The sequence below is a fragment of the Alosa sapidissima genome, chromosome 10 (assembly GCF_018492685.1).
Source record: "Alosa sapidissima isolate fAloSap1 chromosome 10, fAloSap1.pri, whole genome shotgun sequence".
Classification (NCBI taxonomy): domain Eukaryota; kingdom Metazoa; phylum Chordata; class Actinopteri; order Clupeiformes; family Clupeidae; genus Alosa; species Alosa sapidissima.
In genome coordinates, this window is record NC_055966.1 from 36,934,647 (window position 1) to 36,958,941 (window position 24,295).

A 24,295-nucleotide genomic window follows, 5' to 3' on the forward strand; every position below is an offset into this window, starting at 1 on the left:
GAGGGTTAGTAGCTTATATACACACTGCGCATCCCACACACAACCTGAACAGACACACCACCGCGCAAGACACACGACACGACTCCACTGAGACTGTCACCACTAGAAGCAAAAGGAGGAGGAGGAAAGAGAGGGGGATGCTGTCAGCAGGTGTCTACAAGTGAGATTGGACATCGAGAGAAGGGAAGAGGAAGAGAGGGGGGGAAACAATAGCCTACAAGACATAAAGGACAGGGAGAGATGGAAAGCAGAGTCTAAGACTTGAAGCTGAGTCCGTTGAAACATCGTTGGAGTTTGGGGGGAAAACAATAAATAGGTGAGTGACAAAAATGTCTCTTACAGTGTGGTTTTCAAAGTGCATGTGTCTTTTTGAGTGATTCCTCTCAGACAGTGAAGGCAGGCGAATAGTAGGAACTCCGGCAGATGGGATCGTGTGGGCTGGGATGCTGGACTAAAGCTATCCGCTGCTTTAAGCTCATAACACAAGCACTGTGCGACTAGCGACTTTCGCACTGTGCGAAAATATTCCTCACATATTTATTTCACACTCCAGATAACAAATTGCAGTAATGATGAAATCTTTTAGAAGTTGTTTGTCAAGAAATAGGATAACATGACTTGAAAACCTGAAAACAGATAAGAACAAAGGAATACATGTGGTTACCTTTACGATTCATAAATTAAGGTATTAACTTGTGAACTGGTCTCATGAAGGAATCCCAACTTTTCTTTCATGCCCGTTTTGGCTCCAGCTCAGAGAGAGAGAGAGAGAGGGAGATGTGAAGTCACCACTAAGAGGGTTTTATCCAGTAGAGGACTGAGCTGCTCCCCTCCAGGCAATGGAGCTGTGGAGAGGAAAGCCGATCAGAAATGGGCTCCGTTGAAAAACGACATTATGCTTCTCAAAGCTGCATGTTGAGGACATCTCAGTGTGACAGTGATCTAAGCTTGGGGCTTTGGTACAGATCTACATTCAAATCTAAGCTTGGGGCTTTGGTACAGATCTACATTCAGATCCAAACTGTCCTGAATACATCTGAATTAAAAAACATCAGAGGCATCACAAACATGCTGTTGAGTATCCAATGAAAGATCATTTTAGGAATGTTTATGTCTTTCACTTTTGTAAGATTTATCCTTATGATGTTACTATGATAAAAAATTACTATGTAAAAATTACTATTACTATATTACTATGATAAAAAAAGCAAACATTTGAGACTGTTCTGACAGGATCACAGCTGTGTGAGAGAGTGAGTACATGCCTGTGGGTCGGACTTAATGTGTGTGTGTGTGTGTGTTTTCCCACAGCATCATGCTCTATCCAGCCCTGCTCTGTGTGATGCTGCTGCTGCTGAGTCCTCTTAAACCAACAGAGACACGAGCTCTTCACCCCCCGAACCCCAACAATGCCATGCAGGTACTACACACACACACACACAAACCACCAGAGATGTGAGCACTTCACCCACCTAAGCCTAAAAATGTCATGCACACACACACACACACACACACACACATTGTTAGACAGCTATTGGATGGGAAGGACTGTGTGTGTGTGTGTGTTTGTGTAAGACCTGTACAAATCGAGGTTAAGGACCTTGTTTTCAAATTGTGTGGGAGATGTGTGAAAGTGATGGTGCTTAATTAGGCTAATGGTGATTGATAACAGGAGAAACATAGCACACTCCCTCACCGTCATCTGTACATAAGAAACATGGTCCATTATTATTATTCTCAAAATTAGTTGCGTGATTCTGTACTTTCTTGATCTTGATTTTTTCATTTTGATTTTAGATAAATAAACTTTGTTGTTTTTAATTTAGTTAAATAAACTTGAAATATAGCCAACATCTACATCAAAAGGTCTTTCACCATAGGAATTATTAGCCTACATGAGGCACATTTCATTACATCACCTAAAGATGATTCTCTCTGTTTTCTCATTCTCAATTAATAAGTAGGTATATTTGCAAAGGTGACTTGTTCAGAATAAAGTGCTACTTCTGAAAAGAGAAACTGTGGTTTTCAACACTGTGTTGAGCACTTATGGAAGCTGTTGCTCTCTATTTTCTGTCAGTTTCTTGAGCAGGTCCTTGACCGTTACAATGATCTCCTGACCCTCGATGACCTCGAGAATCTAACAAATGACCAACCTGAGGAGCCCATGCAAGTGTATAGTTCCGGGTTGAAGGTCGCTGAGTACCCGAAATGGATCGACCTACCACCCCAAAGTGACAACTCATGGCTCCGCCTCATGCGTGCTGCTCTGGCCAATCAGAAGCGAGTGGTGCCCGACCGCGTACGGAGGGGGTGGAACCGTGGTTGCTTTGGGCTAAAACTGGATCGGATCGGGTCAATGAGTGGACTGGGATGCTAGAGAAGTCAAAGGATCCTGAATGGAGAGATTAGTAGATGTATGGATGGATGAAAGGATGGATGGATGGATGAAAGGATGGATGGATGAATGAATGAATGAGCAAACGAAAGAGTAATAGGATGATGGACATGAATAATGTTTTTGATTCTTGTGCTTCTCCTTGTGCACCGTCTGTTAGAGGGACGTCTGCAGCTGAGATGAACTGTATTTGTGAGAGCAGTAGAAGGGCTGGACATGCAGTAAAGCACTCACACTTGACCACGGTCAGAAGGAGGGGAGAGATGAGGAGAACTCACACACACACACACACACACACACACACAAACACTCACACTTGACCGCGGTCAAAGGGAGGGGAGAGATGAGGAGAACAGAGGCTGGACGGCAGACTTTTGTCTCTCAGACCTTGCTCACAGACACACACACACACACACACACTCACACACTCTCACACACACACACACACACACACTCACACAAGTTTCCAAATCACAGGGAGACCCGTTAGTTTTGTCTGTCTAGTTTCCATGGTAAAGCGGTGAAGTATTGCTCGTCTCTGTGTCGACTGCGCTGTGATGATGTGAAATGAAATCTCGTTCACGTTAATGCATTTGGAGAGGATAACGTGTAGTGCTCTGGCCATTCATATGTGGATCTTCATGGTATAAAAAAACTATTAAATATCCTGTCCAGAATTATTTTGAGTCAAATGCATGATTAATAATAAACATTAACATAACACAGAGGTTTGCTTTATGTTTCTCTATATTGTGCATGAATAAAGGATTTGGAAAATTATGTCGTAATGAAGTTTTATCTTTACACATTCTTTCCTATTATTGTTTAAAGTAAATTAATATTGTCCTTCTAAGAAGGCTCACCACGCCAGCAGGAATATTTCACCAAAACTGACATCAATATAATTATGAACCCAAAACTGACATATCAATATAATTATGAACCCAAAACTGACATATCAAACATATCAATAATTATGAACCCAAAACTGACATATCAATATAATTATGAACCCGAGTCCAGTTCTATCTTTACGAACACCATGACATCCCTGCACGGAATTGTTTGCATTACACATCAATGACACCCTTCTTGGCATTTGGTGACTGAATCAGAAGATTCTATTTACTCCACATCTGAATGTCAGAAGGTAGGGATTATATGAAGCAGAATCTACCTCTCAGCTAATATTTCTGCGTGGGATGGTGTACTTTGCTTCCACGTGACAAACACTGATCTAATGAAGCAGGTATGCCAGACTGAATATTTCACTCTAAAATAGCGCAGATCCATTTAGAGCATAATGAAGTGTGTGGTTTGGATTTGAGGATTTAATCAATATATTTACACTTGCCTTCATAGAACTGGCTCATCTGTGTAATTGCAGCAAATCCTGCTGCTAATAACATTGTTATTGTTTCCTGAGATGGTGTGGGAGTCATCACTGAATCACCATTAAAAGCTTCAAACCAAAGAGAAAGAAACTGGTTATCTTTACCCACCTCAGCTGTTCCATTGCTATCAACTAAAAATACCAAGTCATAGAGAGGGTTGAGGGTCTATTGAGGAGGCCCATCCAAGATTAGTGTGCACTACACTTTGACTGAGGACACCACAATATTGTTTGTTGGGGATGTTAAATAGTGCAGTGTTGTGTGGATATTACAACACAGTTTGCCTGGTACCACAGGGGTCATTCATCCCAACGGCTTTGACTGAGGACATCAAAGGAAATTCAGGCAGCTGATCAACTAGCAAGCATTCTGCTTAGTGAAGTCACTAGCTGGTTGGTATGAAACACTTCACCAGAATGGTTAACCTTCTTATAAGGCACTACAATTACTATAAATATTCATAGCACTTTTTTTTACAACTTTTTTCAGCAATCATCCCCCAAACAAAACTGAAACCCTGCGTGGAGTTTCTCTGGGAATACTGAAGGCAGGGATGAGCTACCTCTCTGGAGTGATTTGTTTGGTCCTTGGTTGAAATATAATGTATGTTTTTTTGCACACAAGCATCTGCTAATAATATAAACATAAACACAAACAAATGCGACTTCCTGCACAATTTCTGACTGCACCTTTAAATCAGTGATGTATTATTATGATATAATACATCAAACATATTAATGTGCATTTTGTGCACTTGCTGTATGACAGTGGTTATGAGTACATTTAGAGACTGCAGTGTGTGCCCATCGGCCTGTAGATGGTGGTGCTGAGCGAAGGGTGGGTGAGTTTTCTGCTGATATAAACACACACATTCACAAGAGATAAACACACACATTCACAAGAGATAAACACACACATTTACAAGAGAGAAAGTGCAAAACTGCAGATTTCACTGAATAACTAGAGATTGCACCTAAACTAGCGATTACACCTAAACTAGAGATTGCACCATTGCACCCAGGATTCGCACACAAGATGACAACATTTTTGTGGTTTGTAGGAGCCGCATCAACCTAGCTAGTCCATAACCTAGCTAGTCCATAACCACTCATTTGATGTTGCACCCCCAGTAAAACAATGTAAATGCAAAAACATGCGGCTTTAATTCCCACTTTGGTTGAGATCTTCTGAACTGCAGCAACTTGTGATTATGACAGACATGTGCCAAGTTCCATGAATTGCTGCCCATGGGGGGTCTGTACAAATATATCGGAACTCCCCCTATTACCGTCGGTCCCGTATTTCCACCGTCTTGCGTGTATGTGTCACTTAATATCAATTTCTATACAAACCAAGACAGCGGACTCCTAAAGAAACGCAAGCACCCACACCATAGGTGTATCTAAATTAGCTATGTACCAAAAATGACATTTTACAGTGACTTGAAGAGCTGTAAACAGTGTTCAGGGATGGATTACTGCACGGGCCAACCGGGCCCAGGCCCAGGGGCCCAAGAGTTCAGGGGGCCCTGAAGCCCAAGCCTTTGCATGGAATTATTGCCTCAATATCAACAAATCAGGATGTAGGCTATGAATCTGATTGAATTCAGTATTGGCCATCCCCAAAATGCACCAGAATACAGGAAATCACATCAAACAAATTTAAAAAATTCTGGGGGAGGACCCCCAAACCCCCCCTCCCACATATACAACAATTAGTGGGGGGCCCTTAATACATCTGGGCCCAGGGGCCCGAAAGTTCATAATCCGCCCATGACAGTGTTGTAAGGCTGCGTGTACACATCCGTTTGGAGCTCCAGTGGAATTTTAATTTCATGACGAGAATTCTCGGTCTAACTGTTCATGTGCCATTGAAACGGCGTAAATAGGCGACCCATCAGGCCAGCACTATAACTCCGAGCGTGGTAAACAAAATCGGATAATCAAAATTCAGGCAGTAAATGCTCCCGTTAAGAACCAAACCAGATTTTGTTCAAATCTACACACCTATGGCTACTGAAAAATGTAAGGTTCATTTAGCAAATGTTATTTTGAAATCTTAAAAAACATTGTTGTTTTAGAATGTCCTAAATGGTGATAATTGGGGTGTTACGATATATATTTTGCCTTTTCACCCATTGGCCTGTAACATTGCAACATTGAGCCACTGACAAGCTCTTTCACACACACTTATAAACTGTGAGACACATTCACACAGTTATAACCTGGAACATACACATGCAGGCACACATACACACACACACACACACACACACACACACACACACAGTTATAACCTGGAACACACACATGCAGGCACAGACACAGTTATAACCTCCCTGCTGAAAAAAACAGCTAGAAACCAGCTTATGCTGGTAGCTGGTTTTAGCTGGTCTTTGCTGGTTTTCTTCCAGCTCTTGCTGGTCTTTGCTGGTATAGCTGGTTGGGCCACCAGCTGGATAGTTTTTTATTACTGTTTACACACATTTTCAAAACTCTGTGTCTATTTTTCAAAACTCTACACACAAAACCCACAATTGCTCACACAAAATGCAAAATGCCTCAAATCTCCAGCTAAATGACACACAACATTCAAAATGTCATAAACACATCTCTAAAGCATACATTTGGCACACATTATAAACACTTTTGTCATAAAATTACATTTTGGAAAACAACATTGAGCTAATGGTCATTTGGGGACAAAAGACAAGTTTGGCGTAAAGTTTTGGTAGAACATTGCGCTGGTTGGTTCTGAACATTTCAACCGGAAATCCTCTAACAGATTGAAAGGGTCTATACCTTTACAGTTTTTCTCAATTGTTAAAACACAATTTATGAAACCTTGCTCCATTTTCTTAAAACATCAAACACAAAACCTCATCTTCAAGCACTATTTACAAAACCTGTGACTCCTCTTGCAAAATCAAACTTTCGCCTCAAAACAGATTTACAAGTGCAGAAGTACACTGTTCTCAAATCATAAACAAAGCAATCAAAATGATATACACTATCAAGCAATTTTTTGTTTGTCCTCCTCCTGGTACCCTTATTTTTACAGTACTGTAGCCTGCATCTCACAAACTTGTCTTTTGTCTCTATGATACTGTAATTCTTGTTCTTTGTTGATATGAACCTGCAACCAGTCAAAATCTATTGAGCAGTCAGTACAAGTGGAAAGCACAATGTTCAAGGCCATACAATATTGTACAATATACACTAATTGATACTGTTTTTAGAATTGATTTAGATTAAGTGTTAGTATAATTTGTATTTTAGTATATTATTTATGTTCTACTGTCCTTATTGCTTAGTTGTGTTTTTTAGTTAATTGTTTTGATTTATATGTGTAGTCTTTATTTTTGGTTAGCTTACTAAAATGTTTGGTTTAGACACCTGGGGGCAGTAGTGGGCACAGGTAAAGGTGAATATAGGTAGGAAGTAGCAGGAGGCCTGTATGCACCTGGGTGGTGGGCACATGTTTTTTTACCAGCGCGAGAGATGCCGTGTATTGTTTGCTGCAGCTGGAACTAAATAAACCAGCCACAAAACCCGAATCCAGCCTGGAATTGACTTTATTTCTTGCCTGCGTACATCACCTGCCCAGGGTGCCAGAAGTTGTCGTTTGAATGTTTGAGTTTAATTTTCTTTTGTTGACAAACGGCCACTACAGGGTGTTAGGTAGAAAATTGTGTGTGGTGTTTCTCAAAATGTGTTTTAGGGAATTGAAAACTGAGTCAAACACTGAGAATTAGTATGGTTTTGCAGATTATGGTGTTTGAAAGACATGTTTAGAAAATTGTATGACAAGCAATACAAAACATACAAACAGTATGAATTAAAACAACATTATCTCCAGGGGACTGAGACAAGAAATATAATGTGGAACCAAAATGTGAAAATAATATTTGAATGTTAGGGTTTCGCTGGGGGTGATGGGGTAAGGCGGCAGGGATTGAGAATTCCTCAACTCCAAAGTGAGGAATGACGTATAAGGAGGAATGACTAGAACCATTGCTGTACGCTTCAGTAGCTCCATTTCACTACATATTTTACAGTGTACATACTGTTTTGCATTTTTTTTTTGTTCAAGTAAGACAAAAACATAGTTTAAGTTTAAATTTAACTTCAGCGATTGCGTGGTTAAGGATTTTGTATTATATATATTTTGATAATATTTGAAGTGATTATTTAGTCTTTAAAAAAAAACATCTCCGAGATTGCCGAAGTACCACTAGCGAGAGTCCGCAGACCACAAGTGGTACCCGTACCACAGTTTGAGAACCACTGGCCTAGATAATGAAATCAACCTTTCAGTGTTGTTTATGCATGAGATTTACTTACTGTATGCCTACTTTCCATAAATGTAGGCGGTCTTGCTATATTACATAGCCATCTTGTGCTTCACTTGCACTAGGAAAATGGCATCACTGTGCATCTAGCTTTTCTCTCATGATTTAAAATTGGATGCATGGTAGCTTATTTTATAATATCTTGTATTAGTTCCCATGGTTCCTTAAATGATCACAGTGGTAAACAAGGCACAGAAGTGTGCACAGGCTTCCCTTTTCCCTCAGAAGAAATGGCTGCAAGTTGTTTGATCTTAAGACACATGTGGCCCATTTAACCATCGGCAAAGGTCTGTCTCTCTCTCTCTCTCTCTCTCCTCTCTCTCTCTCTCTCTCTCTCTCACCTCTGTCATAAGAAAACTGGAAAAGGATTGTCCTGCCCCCTAGAGTATGTTGTGTGTCAGTGAAGTGAAATGGTCTTCAGTGACGGCTTTATTCTCCACCTGGTTGTATCTGCTCCATCAGTTTCAAGGTAGAATAATCAGGATTGTCTCTACAATGTAAGCGTGTGACAGATTCACAGGTTCAAAAATGTTTAGGCTACTTGATATAGAATACAATCCACTGCACTGAGAGAGTTGGCTTTAGTTTTCAAAATGACAAATGTGTGATGAAGCCAGGAACACTGAGGGTCAGTGATGGGTTGAATGCAGCACTAATATTGTACCAGTAGGTGGCAAACAAAGCGGCAATGGCTAAACTGAGCTATCAGTCGGCCTGCTGAGACAGTGGGTCTCGGTCGGTGTGTCTGAGCACTGTGGAAGGTTTTGGACTTTGTGTCCCCACCACAGCACAACAAAGCCCACCATTTAAATTAATAAATAACAACATCAAAGCCTGCCTGCACTCGCAAGGGTTGCATGACCCTCAGAATGCATCCAATTAGGATGTATAGTCTGTATAGGTGTGCACCTTCGCTGGCCAATCACAGAGCTCCTGTCGGGCCACACTCACAAAGATGTCACAGAGCACACTACAGACGCACGCAAGTCTCTTGTACGCAAGTTTCTTGAATTTCCCCTGGGGATCAATAAAGTATCTATCTATCTATCTATCTATCTATCTATCTATCTATCTAAGTCTTACGCAACTTTCAAACCACTGGAGTTCTGATGCCATTCACTACAGACATACGCAAGTCTTACGCAACTTTCAAACCACTGGAGTTCTGATGCCATTTACCCCCATGCAAATGGAGCACATTGCTGTACAGTACCTCAGAAGTGCTCTCACACCCCCTCTTATATACCCCCAGAGAGCAAATGGTGGGCCGGGATCCAACGCCGCTCTATATCTGTTCCTGGGTCAGCTGGTTGCTTGGCTAGTGGCTGCATGTGACATGAGTACTAAGGCCAGTTAGAGTTGCCACCTGGGTGTAAGTACAGGACTTGGATCAGGGGAGACTGAGGATATTTATAGCATAACCCAAGCCTTGTTCCAGCATATTTCTTTGGGGGAAGGGGTCAGTGAGAGAGGATATGAAAATGAGTGTGTATGTGTGTGTGTGTGTGAGTATATGTGTGTGCGTGTGTGTGTGTGTGTGTGCGTGTGTGTGTGTGTGTGTGTGTGCATGCACATTTGTGTGCCTGTGTATATGGTTTACGTGTTTGGAAACTGCTGTATTCTCACAAGGATTTGTTGAAAGAGAGAGACATGCATAGCTATACAACCCTCAACAAAGTGTGAAGCACTTTGTGATCCTGTCTGTATATAAATAAAATGTACTTACTTACTTACTTACACACACCCCCCCCACACACACACACGCACACACAGCTTGACCTTTTCTTAAACACTTTGACCTTAAGTCATCTGGGGTGAAAGAGGAGTTGTCTGCAAACACGTAGGTCATGACAGTTCAGGCATGCAAAATCTAATGGCCATTCATGACAAGCGAGACACACTCTTCAACAGTCACATACACCATACACACACACACACACAGACTCTGAGCTGGACAAAGCAGCCAGTGGAAACTTACAATACTGAATCTTACAATACAAACGTGCCTTAGCTACACAACGCTGAATCTTACGATACAAACGTGCCTTACCTACACAACGCTGAATCTTACAATACAAACGTGCCTTACCTACACAACGCTGAAAGAAGTCAATCACGCCCACTGATTTGATGATACCGGAACACAAAGTCCGACAATTTGCTTCCTTCAGACACAGGTCTTGTGATAACCTCTCTGTACCCTCTTTAACGTTTAGAATACTTCGGTTTGTCTGTAGGGACCCTCACCACACTACCACAGAAGTGTACTTATATTTTGAGCATTTTCATTGGTATAAATAGCGTTTGTTTTTGATGTGCTAGCTTGCCTCTTAGCTTTCACTATAAGCCATTTCATTGTTAATGCAAACAACTCAAAACTCCACCAATTAACCTAATTTTGCTCTCAAACGAATGTTTGAACTTGTTATCTATCGTAAATAGGTCCTAGGTTATCTATCGTAAATAGGTCCTAGGTTGTTTCAACTCCATCATTTCCTTTAAGGGTGCACGTCACCCTTTTCATCACCACACTGTGTCTCAACCCATATGGAGTACAGTTGAGACAGTACCTGGTACAGACACCCATCTTTAATGATGTATAGTTAACTAACCATTCATTGCAAATTTGAAAAAAAAATAAACACATAGCAATTGCAAAGTGTTTTTAATTTAAATTCATTAATTTCATTTAAATTAGCGTTGGTTAAAAGGAATAAAACATGAACAAAATATGTGACACAGGAACAGATATGGCGAACACTACAAATGGAATGTTCAAGTAATCACACTATCAATACAATGTGTATCATTGTACCCCGCTGACCTCCTCGGACATTTCTCTAGAATGACCTTACATGACACAATGTCATAAAATATGCCAGGTTTTAGGGCACAGAATAATGTTTGTAATGATAGCAGTGAGAGAGAGGGGAAAAAAAGTCGGCAACACCAGTAATTGCTCCCAAGTTATAGTTTAATTACCGTGACGTTTCGGGCCCACTCAAGCCCTTCATCAGACGTCTGATGAAGGGCTTGAGTGGGCCCGAAACGTCACGGTAATTAAACTATAACTTGGGAGCAATTACTGGTGTTGCCGACTTTTTTTCCCCTCTCTCTCATCGTAAGTGTTTTGTCCAGCACCCAGGATCAGATCGGGATGTGCGTGCGTTTTTTCCTCTTTATACTGTAATGATAGCAGTCACATAAGGGTAATGGGCTATTCATTGTGGAAGGTACATGGTGAAGTGAACAGCTTACTTTGAAAAAAAAAAAAACGTTTGCTGATATGTTTGGATTGGAGATACCTGCGTTGTTCAAATTTTCCATGATCAAAGAGGACACTAATACGCATGTGCGTAGCAAAAATCACAACTTGGACATGCTGCGCACGCAAGATATTTAAGGTGTCTCAACTGTACACATGTCTCAACTGTACTCAGTCTACCCTACCAAGGGATATATTAACAAGGGGTTAACACCCATTCTTTATGGAGATTTAAACACAAGAGTCTTAGTCCATGTGTGGCAGCCGATGGGAATAGATGAGGCATTTGGAAGGATCAACCCATAAAGATGCATCCTAGTTAATAATAGCGTGCAGCAAGTTGGTCTGTTTGCTAGCTGAAGTTGAGAAATGCTGACTACAATACTGTAAACTCCAATAAATTACTCGACTCATAGTGTGTTGAATGCCTTGAACTGTTCCTTTCACTAAGTCACTTTTTCTTAGTCAGACCCCCAACAAATGGCTTGTGCATGCACGTCTCTCTCGCTCTGTGTGCATATGTGTGTGTGTGTGTGTGTGTGTGTGTCTGTGTGTGCATGTGCGTGTGCGTGTGCGTGTGTGTGTGTGCACGTGCGTGCAGGGACTGAAAACGGAATGATTTTCATTTCGGTTTGTTCTGAGTAAAAACATCATATTTTCATTCCAAGGCCTCTCCTCTAAATTGGAACCGATTAGAATGTTATAGAAGAATGGTTAGAATGTTTAGAATGTAGAAGAACGCTTAATAACATTCTTTTAAAAATTACATTGCCTTTACAAATTGATTTATGGCCGGTGGCACAATACTATAGGCATTTTTTCTGCTCACCAGCCTTAAAGCTTAAATCAAAGCACATATCAACACTGGGCCTGAATTCAGGCATGGGGCGAGATTTGAAAGTAGGCAGTTAGCTTATATAATATTAGATGTTCAAAAATGTCTGATGGCCTAACTTCAGGCACAGAAAATGTTCATGCTTTAAGCCCTGTTATAGCCTAACCGTGGTGCATCGACTGCATGACACTAGATATTTTCTTAGTGTCTCTGGTAGCCTATGCAATTTTACACAATGTTTCAGTAATTTAGGCTACATACTTGGAAAAGGCAGTTAGATAGTGGAGGATATGAAAATTATTTTGATCAACTCATAACAGGCCTGATATACAGGAGAGACACTAGTTCATAAATAGGCCTAGCCTGATATACAGGAGAGACACTGGTTCATAAATAGGCCTAGCCTGATATACAGGAGAGACACTGGTTCATAAATAGGCCTAGCCTAATATACAGGAGAGACACTGGTTCATAAAATCGGACTAAATTCATCCTATAAGGGGTCGTGGATCGCTGTGTGGGCAGGTTTCCAAGCCAATGATCTTGAATAATATTCATAGAAAGGTTAATCGGAATGATAAATAGCCTACTGTTATTAACCGCTTATCTAAAGTTGAAAATAGTGTTTTCACTCCGAAACATGTGAAATTGGTTTTGTTCCCATTTTCGGTTATGTTCATCCAAAAATGTTGTTCGTTTCTGTTTTTTGTTTTCTTTGAACCGTTTCTAATCCCTGTGTTTCAAGTTCAAGTTCAAGTTCAAGTTTCACTTTATTTATCCTTGGAAAAGGAAATTTAGTGTGCAGCAGGGTGTCTAAAACACATACACAGTAAAAGCACCGGCAGATGCCAACAACATTGACAGCACAGCACAGGACACACCACAGTAAAAGCACCGGCAGATGCCAACAACATTGACAGCACAGCACAGGACACGCAACAACAATGGAGACACTCCTTCCCCTAAAAAAAAAAACAATGACCGAATTGGACAGTACACAGGTACATCTGTCGTTATCAGCATGGACAGAATAAATAAGTAAGTAAATAATCACATAATGTATAAAAGATACAAGAAATCTGTGTGTGTGTGTTTATGTGTGTATGTATGTGTATGTGTATGTGTATGTCTGTGTATGTGTATGTGCATGTGTATGTGTATGTGTATGTGTATGTGTATGTGACTGTGTGTGTCTGCATGTATATGTGTGTGTGTGTGTGTGTATGTGTATGTGTATGTGTATGTGTATGTGTATATGACTGTGTGTGTGTCTGCATGTATATGTGTGTATGTGTATGTGTATGTGTATGTGTATGTGTATGTGTATGTGACTGTGTGTGTCTGCATGTATATGTGTGTGTGTGTATGTGTATGTGTATGTGTATGTGTATATGACTGTGTGTGTGTCTGCATGTATATGTGTGTGTGTGTGTGTGTATGTGTATGTGTATGTGTATGTGTATGTGTATGTGTATATGACTGTGTGTGTGTCTGCATGTATATGTGTGTATGTGTATGTGTATGTGTATGTGTATATGACTGTGTGTGTGTCTGCATGTATATGTGTGTGTGTGTGTGTGTATGTGTATGTGTATGTGTATGTGTATATGACTGTGTGTGTGTCTGCATGTATATGTGTGTGTGTGTATGTGTGTGTGTATGTGTATGTGTATGTGTATGTGTATGTGTATATGACTGTGTGTGTGTCTGCATGTATATGTGTGTGTGTGTGTGTGTATGTGTATGTGTATGTGTATATGACTGTGTGTGTGTCTGCATGTATATGTGTGTGTGTGTGTGTGTATGTGTATGTGTATGTGTATATGACTGTGTGTGTGTCTGCATGTATATGTGTGTGTGTGTGTGTGTATGTGTATGTGTATGTGTATGTGTATGTGTATGTGTATATGACTGTGTGTGTGTCTGCATGTATATGTGTGTATGTGTATGTGTATGTGTATGTGTATATGACTGTGTGTGTGTCTGCATGTATATGTGTGTGTGTGTGTGTGTATGTGTATGTGTATGTGTATGTGTATATGACTGTGTGTGTGTCTGCATGTATATGTGTGTGTGTGTATGTGTGTGTGTATGTGTATGTGTATGTGTATGTGTATATGACTGTGTGTGTGTCTGCATGTATATGTGTGTGTGTGTATGTGTGTGTGTATGTGTATGTGTATGTGTATGTGTATATGACTGTGTGTGTGTCTGCATGTATATGTGTGTGTGTGTATGTGTGTGTGTATGTGTATGTGTATGTGTATGTGTATATGACTGTGTGTGTGTCTGCATGTATATGTGTGTGTGTGTCTGCATGTATATGTGTGTGTGTGTATGTGTATGTGTATGTGTATGTGTATATGACTGTGTGTGTGTCTGCATGTATATGTGTGTGTGTGTCTGCATGTATATGTGTGTGTGTGTATGTGTATGTGTATGTGTATATGACTGTGTGTGTGTCTGCATGTATATGTGTGTGTGTGTGTATGTGTATGTGTATGTGTATATGACTGTGTGTGTGTCTGCATGTATATGTGTGTGTGTGTGTGTGTATGTGTATGTGTATGTGTATATGACTGTGTGTGTGTCTGCATGTATATGTGTGTGTGTGTGTGTGTATGTGTATGTGTATGTGTATGTGTATATGACTGTGTGTGTGTCTGCATGTATATGTGTGTGTGTGTATGTGTGTGTGTGTATGTGTATGTGTATGTGTATGTGTATATGACTGTGTGTGTGTCTGCATGTATATGTGTGTGTGTGTATGTGTGTGTGTATGTGTATGTGTATGTGTATGTGTATATGACTGTGTGTGTGTCTGCATGTATATGTGTGTGTGTGTGTGTGTATGTGTATGTGTATGTGTATGTGTATGTGTATATGACTGTGTGTGTGTCTGCATGTATATGTGTGTGTGTGTATGTGTATGTGTATGTGTATATGACTGTGTGTGTGTCTGCATGTGTATGTGTGTGTGTGTATGTGTATGTGTATGTGTATGTGTATATGACTGTGTGTGTGTCTGCATGTATATGTGTGTGTGTGTGTCTGCATGTATATATGTGTGTGTACATTTGTGTTTGTTTATACTGTATGTCTCTGCCCGTGCACATTTATGTGTGTCTGCATGTGTGTGTCTGCATGTGTGTGTCTGTATGTGTGTGTGTTTATGTGTGTCTGCATGTGTGTGTGTGTGTGTGTGTGTGTGCGTGCGTTTATGTGTGTCTGCATCTGTGTGTGTTTATGTGTGTCTGCATGTGTGTGTGTGTGTGTGTGTGTGTGTGTGTGTGTGTGTGTTTATGTGTGTCTGCATGTGTGTGTGTGTATGTGTTTATGTTAGAGTGCAGTTTGGGCCGCATATTTCTGTCCGAACCTGGTCTGCGTCCGACAGAGTTGCATCCGAACCCGACCCGAACACGACAGGCATGTCCGGTCCCGACCCGAGCCCGACGCAGATGATACCTCAGTTATTCCCATGCTAGTGATGAAACGCTCACGTTTGTGGATAGCCTGTCTTTAGCCCATTAAATAACTGTTAAAATGGAATTCTTAATTGGCTACAGAATCAGATGAGCATGCATGCACGCAGGAGGTCACATACAGGGCACATTAACACAAGAGGCCCAAGCAAGCATAGCCTGTTGAAATAGAATTAAGTAAGTATAAGTAAGTATAAGTATACTCTTTTGATCCCGTAAGGGAAATTTGGTCTCTGCATTTATCCCAATCCGTGAATTAGTGAAACACACTCAGCACACAGTGAACACACAGTGAGGTGAAGCACACACTAATCCCAGCGCAGTGAGCTGCAACAACAGCAGCGCTCGGGGAGCAGTGAGGGGTTAGGTGCCCTGCTCAAGGGCACTTCAGCTGTGCCTACTGGCCGGAGTTCGAACTGGCAACCCTCCGGTTACAGGTCCAAAGCGCTAACCAGTAGGCCACGGCTGCCCCTCAATTCTAGTCTTACCATTGATGAAAAGTCTTGAAATGAACTGCAGCAGTCATTGAAACTACTGATCCATATGCAGCATCACGTTAATTGGGGCAACTCAAGGCACAGAGTTCTCTCTCCTCCAATTGAACGAGACGGCCTTATACCGGTAGCATATGTCTTTACCACAGTATACAATGCAAATAGGCATACCTCCACATAGTACGCCTAGACTTCCCTTTGAAATGCACATGCGTTGTCACGGCTACATAAACAGATCTTGCACACAGGAAGAAGGCTGTTAGAAGAAGGTCCTATTTTATTTTATTCTCAAAAAACAAACTTTTGCATCATGTAAAGCAGACGTGTTGGTTACCCAACATAATAAGCTACAGTATTTTAAATGTAAAACATCCAATACATATCGTGCCGATATGTCCGAACCCGAACCAAACTCGAGTATCATTTCTAAATATTTGTCCGAACCCGACCCGTCCTGTCGGCCCAGTCCCGTCAGGCTCGGGTCGGGTAGCCACACTCTAGTTTGTTTGTGTCTGCATGTGTGTGTGTGTGTGTGTGTGTGCATATGCATGTGTGCATGTGTTTATAGGTGTGCATGCGTGTACGTTTGTGTGTATGTGTAAGTGTGTGTGTGTGTGTGTGTTTATGTGTAAGGGTGTGTGTACATATGTGTGTGTGTTTGTGTGTGTGTGTGTGTGTGTGTTCATGTGTATGTGACTCAAGGCCTTAAGGCATAGGTCCCTATTTGCCCCCCCACTCACCCACGCGGGGCCAGAGAGAGGAGGAGGAGGGGAACAAGGGATGAAGGAGTGGAAGAGTGAAAGAGTAAGGGTCATGGTCTTTCCAGCAAATGTCATCCCCAGGAAGACCAGCGATATGATCCCCTGTAGCCTGACAGTGTGCCTGGCCTCTGCTGGGCCCAGGAGAAGGTCAACAAGGGACAGCCACTGGCACAGATACTAGTTTCTCTCTCTAAGGACTTTTAACATCATCTGGTACATCCTGGTCCCATTTGAGCTATCCCTTAAGGCTTTCATCTGTAAGGAGAAATAGGGAAATACAAAAGCAAAGCTTTGTACAACTGACCACATGAGACTGTGATATGCAACAATCTTACTTATCACAGCTGGATCACATGACATGATGGTCTGTGTGCCAGGGTGTGTTATGTTATGATATGTTATGTTATGTTATGTTATGTTATGTTATGTTAGGGCTATGCTATGAGAGACATTGTGTTATTTATTGTATACCACTGACATTATGACTGCCTGGTTATCATAATCTTACATAAATAGGGCATGCATGTATTTCATTAAATAGGCCTAAAAGGCAAAATTGCAGCATTTCAGACCTTCATATCATGAGTAAGGAAATTCTGCGACCTTGACATTTTGAAGGGGCGGGGTAATCAAAAAGGGGCGTGAACCAAACGCCTGGAATCTATAAACTCAAACGGCTCCTAGCACCTGCCCCACTCACACAGCAGCTGTTGGAACGTGCAGAGGCATCTCACAAACGGTAACTACTGCTACTTTCTTCCAAAACTAAATGAACTGATGCTCTCTCTTATGCTGCAGAGTTCTTCTCTCTTTTCTCTGCATTGTAGGCTCCTTAACTGTTTTAATTAGCTACTAGAAGCCTATTTGAACTAATCGAATTGGTCTTGAAAAATATTTGTTCGCTAGGCCACTTGTTTCTCAGTCAATGAAATTTCAAATTCCAATTGGATGTCGTGTAGGCTACTTGTGGTAAAGAGTAGTATCTGCCACCTGCATCAACTTTGCTTCCACACGGGTCACTTGAACTAAAGCCTCATATGCTGACATTCACTTGGGCGAAAATATGAGAAATGATTGGCATACAGGCGGTTGCAGCTTCGTGCGCGTTGTAGCATTCTGCTGCTTTCTCAGTTTGCCAATATGATGTCCGCAATACATTAGCCTGACTTATCACAGCCCCGTGTACTTTGTGCTCTGTGAAGATTGAGATGTCCGGCTGCTGTCATAAAGTCGATAACTGTTTAATAACTAACTTCTGTCTCTTCAGAGGACAATCCCCAGTCAGTCAAAATGGTCAAAGTTGGAATTAATGGGTGAGTACACTATGCACGTTTTAGTTTCCTTTACCTCTTTTCCTCTCTGCGTGTGAATTGCATGTCTGAATATTATTCATGGGTTTAATCAGGTCCCTATCCACAGGTGTATAAAATCAAGCACCTTGATTATCAATGCAGACTGCATGGTGCTTGATTAATACACCTGTGGAAATTTGGGGACCTGATAAAACCCATGAATAGGCCTACTATGAAATCTTCAACACCATCGGCTACTTTGACTTGATTTCTAGACTGCAGCAGCTCAGTTTACCAGTCTCGATATTTATGGACTAACACCTGAATGATTTTGACATTATTTTGGCTGTAGCTAGTTGGTTAAATGTATTGTGGCTGGTTGACTCCCACTATTTGCTAAGCGTACTCCATGTCGTCAGAGTGACGCTGAGAAACGAGTTGCGTTATCTCCCGCGGACGCTTTGGAACTCCCTTTGCCAAAGTTCACTCTCTGACCTCGAAGTGATTCTCCTCGCGTTCAAAAATGGTGTGATCAGGACAATATCTGACCACCAGGCTGTGAACTTGTTGAAAGTCACATTGTTTTCGCTAGTATGCCTAAGCTTAGCTGTTTTTCTGTGTGGCCTAATTATAATGGAACGTTACGACATGACGCTGAGGGCAAATTGGATATAGACTCGCGTCATGCCATGTTATTAGTTAATTAAGATGTAGGCTACTCAAATAACCTCACCTGTTGCATAGTACAGCTATTCTGTTAGTTTTGCCATATGGTTTATGGTGACCGTAAATGATCACTTGTTCTTCTCCATGCATGGGTCTGGTGATTTAAAGATGAGATCAACTAATCTAGTCTTGCATCTCATTATGTCTGTTCCGTTGAAGTTGTCTACCTAGTTAAACAATAACTTCACTAGTCCAACAGTCCAAGATGTCTGTACAAAAGGACATTTTAAAACATCACTTTCTCAATAGCAGTTCACAGCATGCGATGTCTATCTTGCCATTAGCTCAGAAGGAACCAATCCAAGGGAGTTTACTAAATTAATCACTTTAAAACAACTAATTGGATGGATCCTTTGAAGGATTTTAAAGACTGTTGAAGTGTTGTAGTTAAAAATGAACTGTCCTTAAAAATCCCCACTAGCATTTAACATGGAGCCCACTTGCCCTATTAGATTATGCATGTAGAACTTGGCTACTTCTACTACACACACTTACTGTACACATTTGTGTGTGTATATGTGAGCACGGTAGTCCCTTACCTCTGTCCAAATGTTGTAATCTGAGCAGAGCCACTTGTTACTGTGGCAGTAGTGATATATTAGCCAGACTGCTGTTGCCCCTCTAGGCCATACCAAAGGTCAGCAGGCCCAGGGGATGAGGTCACTTTCAAGTGGCTTGAGCAATCTGTGCTCTTCTGCCATCTACTGGCCAAATAGGATGGTGCAAATCGCAACAAATTAGTGACTCATAGTCCCATCAATTTTGATGTTGAACTTCTCAGCACAATCTGTTTACATGGCAGCTCTTGAATTTCCCCTTGGGGATCAATAAAGTATCTATCTATCTATATCTCTCTATCTATCTCTATCTATCTATCTGGTGGACATAAATCAGTCTAAGCCATAGATCACTGTATATTCATCGCTCTAGTGTGAACATTATCTTATGTGTTCATGAAGGCAGAATTGCTTGAGGAGTATAATCTGAGCAACAGCCCTTGAGCCAACTCGAGTGTTTCTTCATGTTTCAGATTCGGTCGTATCGGCCGCCTGGTTACACGTGCAGGTTTCATTTCCAAGAAAGTGGAAATCGTGGCGATCAATGACCCCTTCATTGACCTGGAGTACATGGTGAGCACCGCTCCTAATACAGACCTAAGGGCTCCGTCTGTGTGCGTGGACCTACTTTGACACGCGTGCTGACTCTGTGGTCACTTATTGTGTCCGTCCAGGTGTACATGTTCAAGTATGATTCCACCCACGGCCGTTTCCATGGTGAGGTCAAGGCTGAGGGAGGAAAGCTGGTGATTGACGGACATAAAATTACCGTCTTCAGCGAGTAAGACACACACACACACACACACACTCTTTGTTAGTGGAGCATTGTTCCAAATCCATTTTCAGTGTCGTTTAACTGTGCATGGCTTCCTTATTGCAGGAGAGACCCAGCCAACATCAAGTGGGCTGACGCTGGAGCCCAGTATGTTGTGGAGTCCACTGGTGTCTTCACCACCATTGAGAAGGCCTCTGTACGTAGCCCTGTTAATCATTAGCTGCTTGTACAAGAATAAATAAATGCTTTGAAACCATTTTGATCATTACTATCTACAGTTTCAAGGTAGCCAAAAACTAGCATTTGTTTATGTGTGGGATTTGCCATTTCTTATTGTAAATCTCAATCGGTGTTTGTATTCAATTGTTTGTTGATTTTACACAGGCTCACCTGAAGGGCGGCGCTAAGAGGGTCATCATCTCTGCCCCCAGTGCTGATGCCCCCATGTTTGTCATGGGTGTCAACCACGAGAAATATGATAACTCCCTCAAGGTTGTCAGGTGAGCTGCGTGTCCTAACTTAATTTTTCCAGTATGCCTGTCCGTCTGTTTTTAGATTGATGTTTATTCTCACGGAAAAATTATATCCTCCCTTTTTAAAAAAACAGCAATGCCTCCTGCACAACCAACTGCCTGGCTCCCCTTGCCAAGGTCATCAATGACAACTTCACAATCATTGAGGGTCTGATGGTACAGTATTAAGACTTCAATCCCACCCAAAGCTTTTTCATAACGTTAATGTCCAATGCGTCATTTCAATCATCCCCTCCCAATCTGCTCTCCCTCCCTCCATCCCTCCCTCCATCCCTGCACAGAGCACTGTTCATGCCATCACAGCCACTCAGAAGACGGTGGACGGCCCATCCGGCAAGCTGTGGAGAGATGGCCGTGGTGCCAGCCAGAACATCATCCCCGCCTCCACTGGCGCTGCCAAGGCTGTGGGCAAGGTCATCCCCGAGCTTAATGGGTAAGTAGCACGGTACACGTGTCCGGTTGGAGGGTGGGCAGTACTCTCACTCCAGCGCTCTAAGGTTCAACAAAACTCAATACGAAGTCATCTATACGTAATAACCCCCCCCCCCCCATCCTCCTCCAGTAAGCTGACTGGCATGGCCTTCCGTGTCCCCACCCCCAACGTGTCAGTTGTTGACCTGACTGTCCGTCTGGAGAAACCAGTGAGTTGGCGAATCACACCACCCTCAACTTGTGCTCACTCGCATGACACTTTTTAAAATGTATTTTTATTTTTTTATGAATGTTTGTTTATTGCCTTTCATCCTTATAGACTTTATGGCTGAATATCACATTGAGTGTCTTGATTTGTCTCTGCGTGACAGGCCAAGTATGAGGACATTAAGAAAGTGGTCAAGGCTGCAGCAGATGGCCCAATGAAGGGATTCCTGGGATACACAGAGCACCAGGTGGGGATCTAAAGTTAATGTTGACTGGTGTTTAGCAAACGCTTTTATCCAAAGCGGCATGGACTGGCAACGGCGTGTTCAGGTATCCAACCTGGACCATGTGGTTGTCAGATGGTGATGTTACCATGGCAATGTTGCCGCTGCTCCACAACGCCCTAACCACCATTCCTCCTCCTCACAGGTGGTGTCCACAGATTTCAATGGCGATGTCCGCTCCTCCATCTTTGATGCCGGCGCTGGCATTGCCCTCAATGACCACTTCGTCAAGCTGGTCACGTGGTACGTCCATGCACCCACTGCTCATTAAAACCTGCATGAACACTGTGCAGTACAGTGCAGTGTGCCATTTCACCCACCCTGTCTCACACATGGGCAAGGAGCCATTGGCATAATAAACCAACAGAATGGTCACCACTGCTTTCCCTCTCTCCTGCAGGTATGACAATGAGTTCGGCTACAGCAACCGCGTCATTGACCTGATGTCCCACATGGCTTCCAAGGAGTAGAGCTGACATTGCACTTCCTAGATACTGACTTGCTCTGCCATCCACCCACCCGCCCACCTTGAATGAATGGAGACTCCTGCCTGAGGCAGTCGGCTTGGGCTGTTGGGCTGGTGGGGAGGGAGAGGCAGCATGCCTAGTCTGGTGACCAACTAAGTTTTTGTATGGATAAAGCCCTGTTCTGTTCTTGTGTGAGGTTCTCATGTCTGTCGCATGGGTGATGTGCTGCAGACTGGGAGAGCAAAATAAAAGTCCTCTGTTTGTGAGAATTAACATTTTGTTTGTGCATTATTGTCTTGGGAGTTTGCAGAATTCAAATGGAGAAATCTGAAGATTGACTTTAGAACCTTAAAGTGATTATGTAGCAAACTCCTAATGACCTTGACCTGGCCTTGCTATGCTGTCCAACATTATATGGTGCAAAGGCTATTGTAATTATATGATTTTTACTAGTGACCGTAACACGACCACTTCCAGGACAATCATTGCGATTACAAGACCTGGATAAAGGCCTGCTCACACAAAGAACAATAACGGCCAAAAAGTATCGTCCTAGCTAACGTGATGGGCTTACTTTTCATCCTGAGGAAAGTTTTAGACATCCAGTAACTTGTACAACCATAACACAACAAACGCACATCTCGCGTGCATAAAAATAAAAAGAGCAGCGCTTGATTCCTGCCGGGTGAGAGCGCCGCGGCCAGAGACATTTTGGGTGCTGAGGCAGCATACTAAATATATAAATAGTTTTTCTGCGTGAGAAATACAATGTGTGGCAGGAGAGCGTGACAAAAGACTGAAATGAGTGACTGTCACGCTCAATGCGTGACACTTGAGAGCCCTGCGTTCAACTGCAGATGGTTGAGCCTGCACCATTGCACAAAGTCCTCCACCAGGGTCCTGTACTCGTTCTCCTGTCCATCCCTGATACACCCCACAATTGCAGTGTCGTCCGAAGACTTCTGCGTGTGATATGACTCAGAGTTGTAGCTGATGTCCTGTGTACAGGGTGGACGGGAACGCTGAAAGCACAGTCCCCTGAGACGCTCCGGTGCTACTGATCACAGTCTCTGAGAAGCCGTCCTTCAGCTTGACCAACTGCGGTCTCTCCTTCAGGTAGTCTGTAATCCAGGATACCAGGTGAGCATCAACCCCCATCTGCACAGGCTTGTCTCTCTATCTTAAAGGAACCGTATGTAAGAAAAATATTTCAATTAATTATAAAATGGCCCTGATATGTCACTAGACATTAAGAAATCATGTTCATTTCAAATACTTATATCACTGACAACAGTAGTCCGGCCAGGATGTTGTCATTTAAAAAGTGAAGTTGCAGCCCTCAACTGATGTTGATGTTGTGTTTTGTCATGTCATGTTGTGTTTTGGCCTGATGCGCCACCCTCCACCTATCTACTAATCACGAAGTCAGTAGTGTTTCGCCATCAGGGTTGGCAACCTCGAGTCAGGGGGGAGGGGGAGGGGATACACCGCTCTTCAGTATTTTGAAAGTGATTGCAGTACCAGATTTGGCCACAATCTTACATATGGTTACTGAATGGTGTTAAAGGTTCTGGAGAAATCAAAAAACATGATTCTCACAGCACTTTGTCCAGATGAGATTGCGCTCTGTGCAGTAGGTATATATGATGGCATCCTCCATGAAGGGCAAAAAGTTTGAGCGAGATGCTGCTGATTATGATACTGGGAAGGTGTATCAATTGAAAAACCCTACTCATAGGAGCAAATGGGGAGCTAACACTGGCAGGCACTTGTCTGGAAGACACAATGGTTAAGGAACTACTACAGACTTTGAGTACGAATCCGAATCCAGCGCACACTCGCAGACCAGTGAGCATTTTTTAGACGGAGATTCAGGAGACCTTGCCGGGCTGCCGCCGCAGAGCAAACGACCAAACTTCAGAAGAGGAAATGCAGGCGGGGGAAGAAAACCAATTCCAAGGGACCCATACTGGACTCGTCAAATGCCGAACAGGTACACAATGTAATTAATCTTTCAAGTAAATCGCTGTCGGAGACATGCC

At 42.3% G+C, this 24,295-nt stretch overlaps 2 protein-coding genes across 2 annotated transcripts; both read left to right on the plus strand.

Moving 5' to 3' along the window:
* Positions 1–42: 42 nt before the first annotated feature.
* wu:fj39g12 (uncharacterized protein LOC563937 homolog) lies at positions 43–3,178 on the plus strand. The gene is made up of 3 exons (XM_042108205.1): positions 43–316; positions 1,312–1,420; positions 2,081–3,178. The coding sequence occupies exons 2-3, from the start codon at positions 1,316–1,318 to the stop codon at positions 2,378–2,380; spliced, it is 405 nt and encodes a 134-aa protein (XP_041964139.1). The 5' UTR covers positions 43–316; positions 1,312–1,315; the 3' UTR covers positions 2,381–3,178.
* Positions 3,179–17,637: 14,459 nt separating this feature from the next.
* On the plus strand, positions 17,638–22,526 carry gapdh (glyceraldehyde-3-phosphate dehydrogenase). Its single transcript, XM_042108175.1, has 12 exons — positions 17,638–17,719; positions 18,248–18,293; positions 20,029–20,128; positions 20,230–20,336; positions 20,436–20,526; positions 20,715–20,830; positions 20,938–21,019; positions 21,145–21,296; positions 21,426–21,504; positions 21,667–21,750; positions 21,932–22,029; positions 22,187–22,526. The coding sequence occupies exons 2-12, from the start codon at positions 18,271–18,273 to the stop codon at positions 22,254–22,256; spliced, it is 1,002 nt and encodes a 333-aa protein (XP_041964109.1). The 5' UTR covers positions 17,638–17,719; positions 18,248–18,270; the 3' UTR covers positions 22,257–22,526.
* Positions 22,527–24,295: the final 1,769 nt, after the last annotated feature.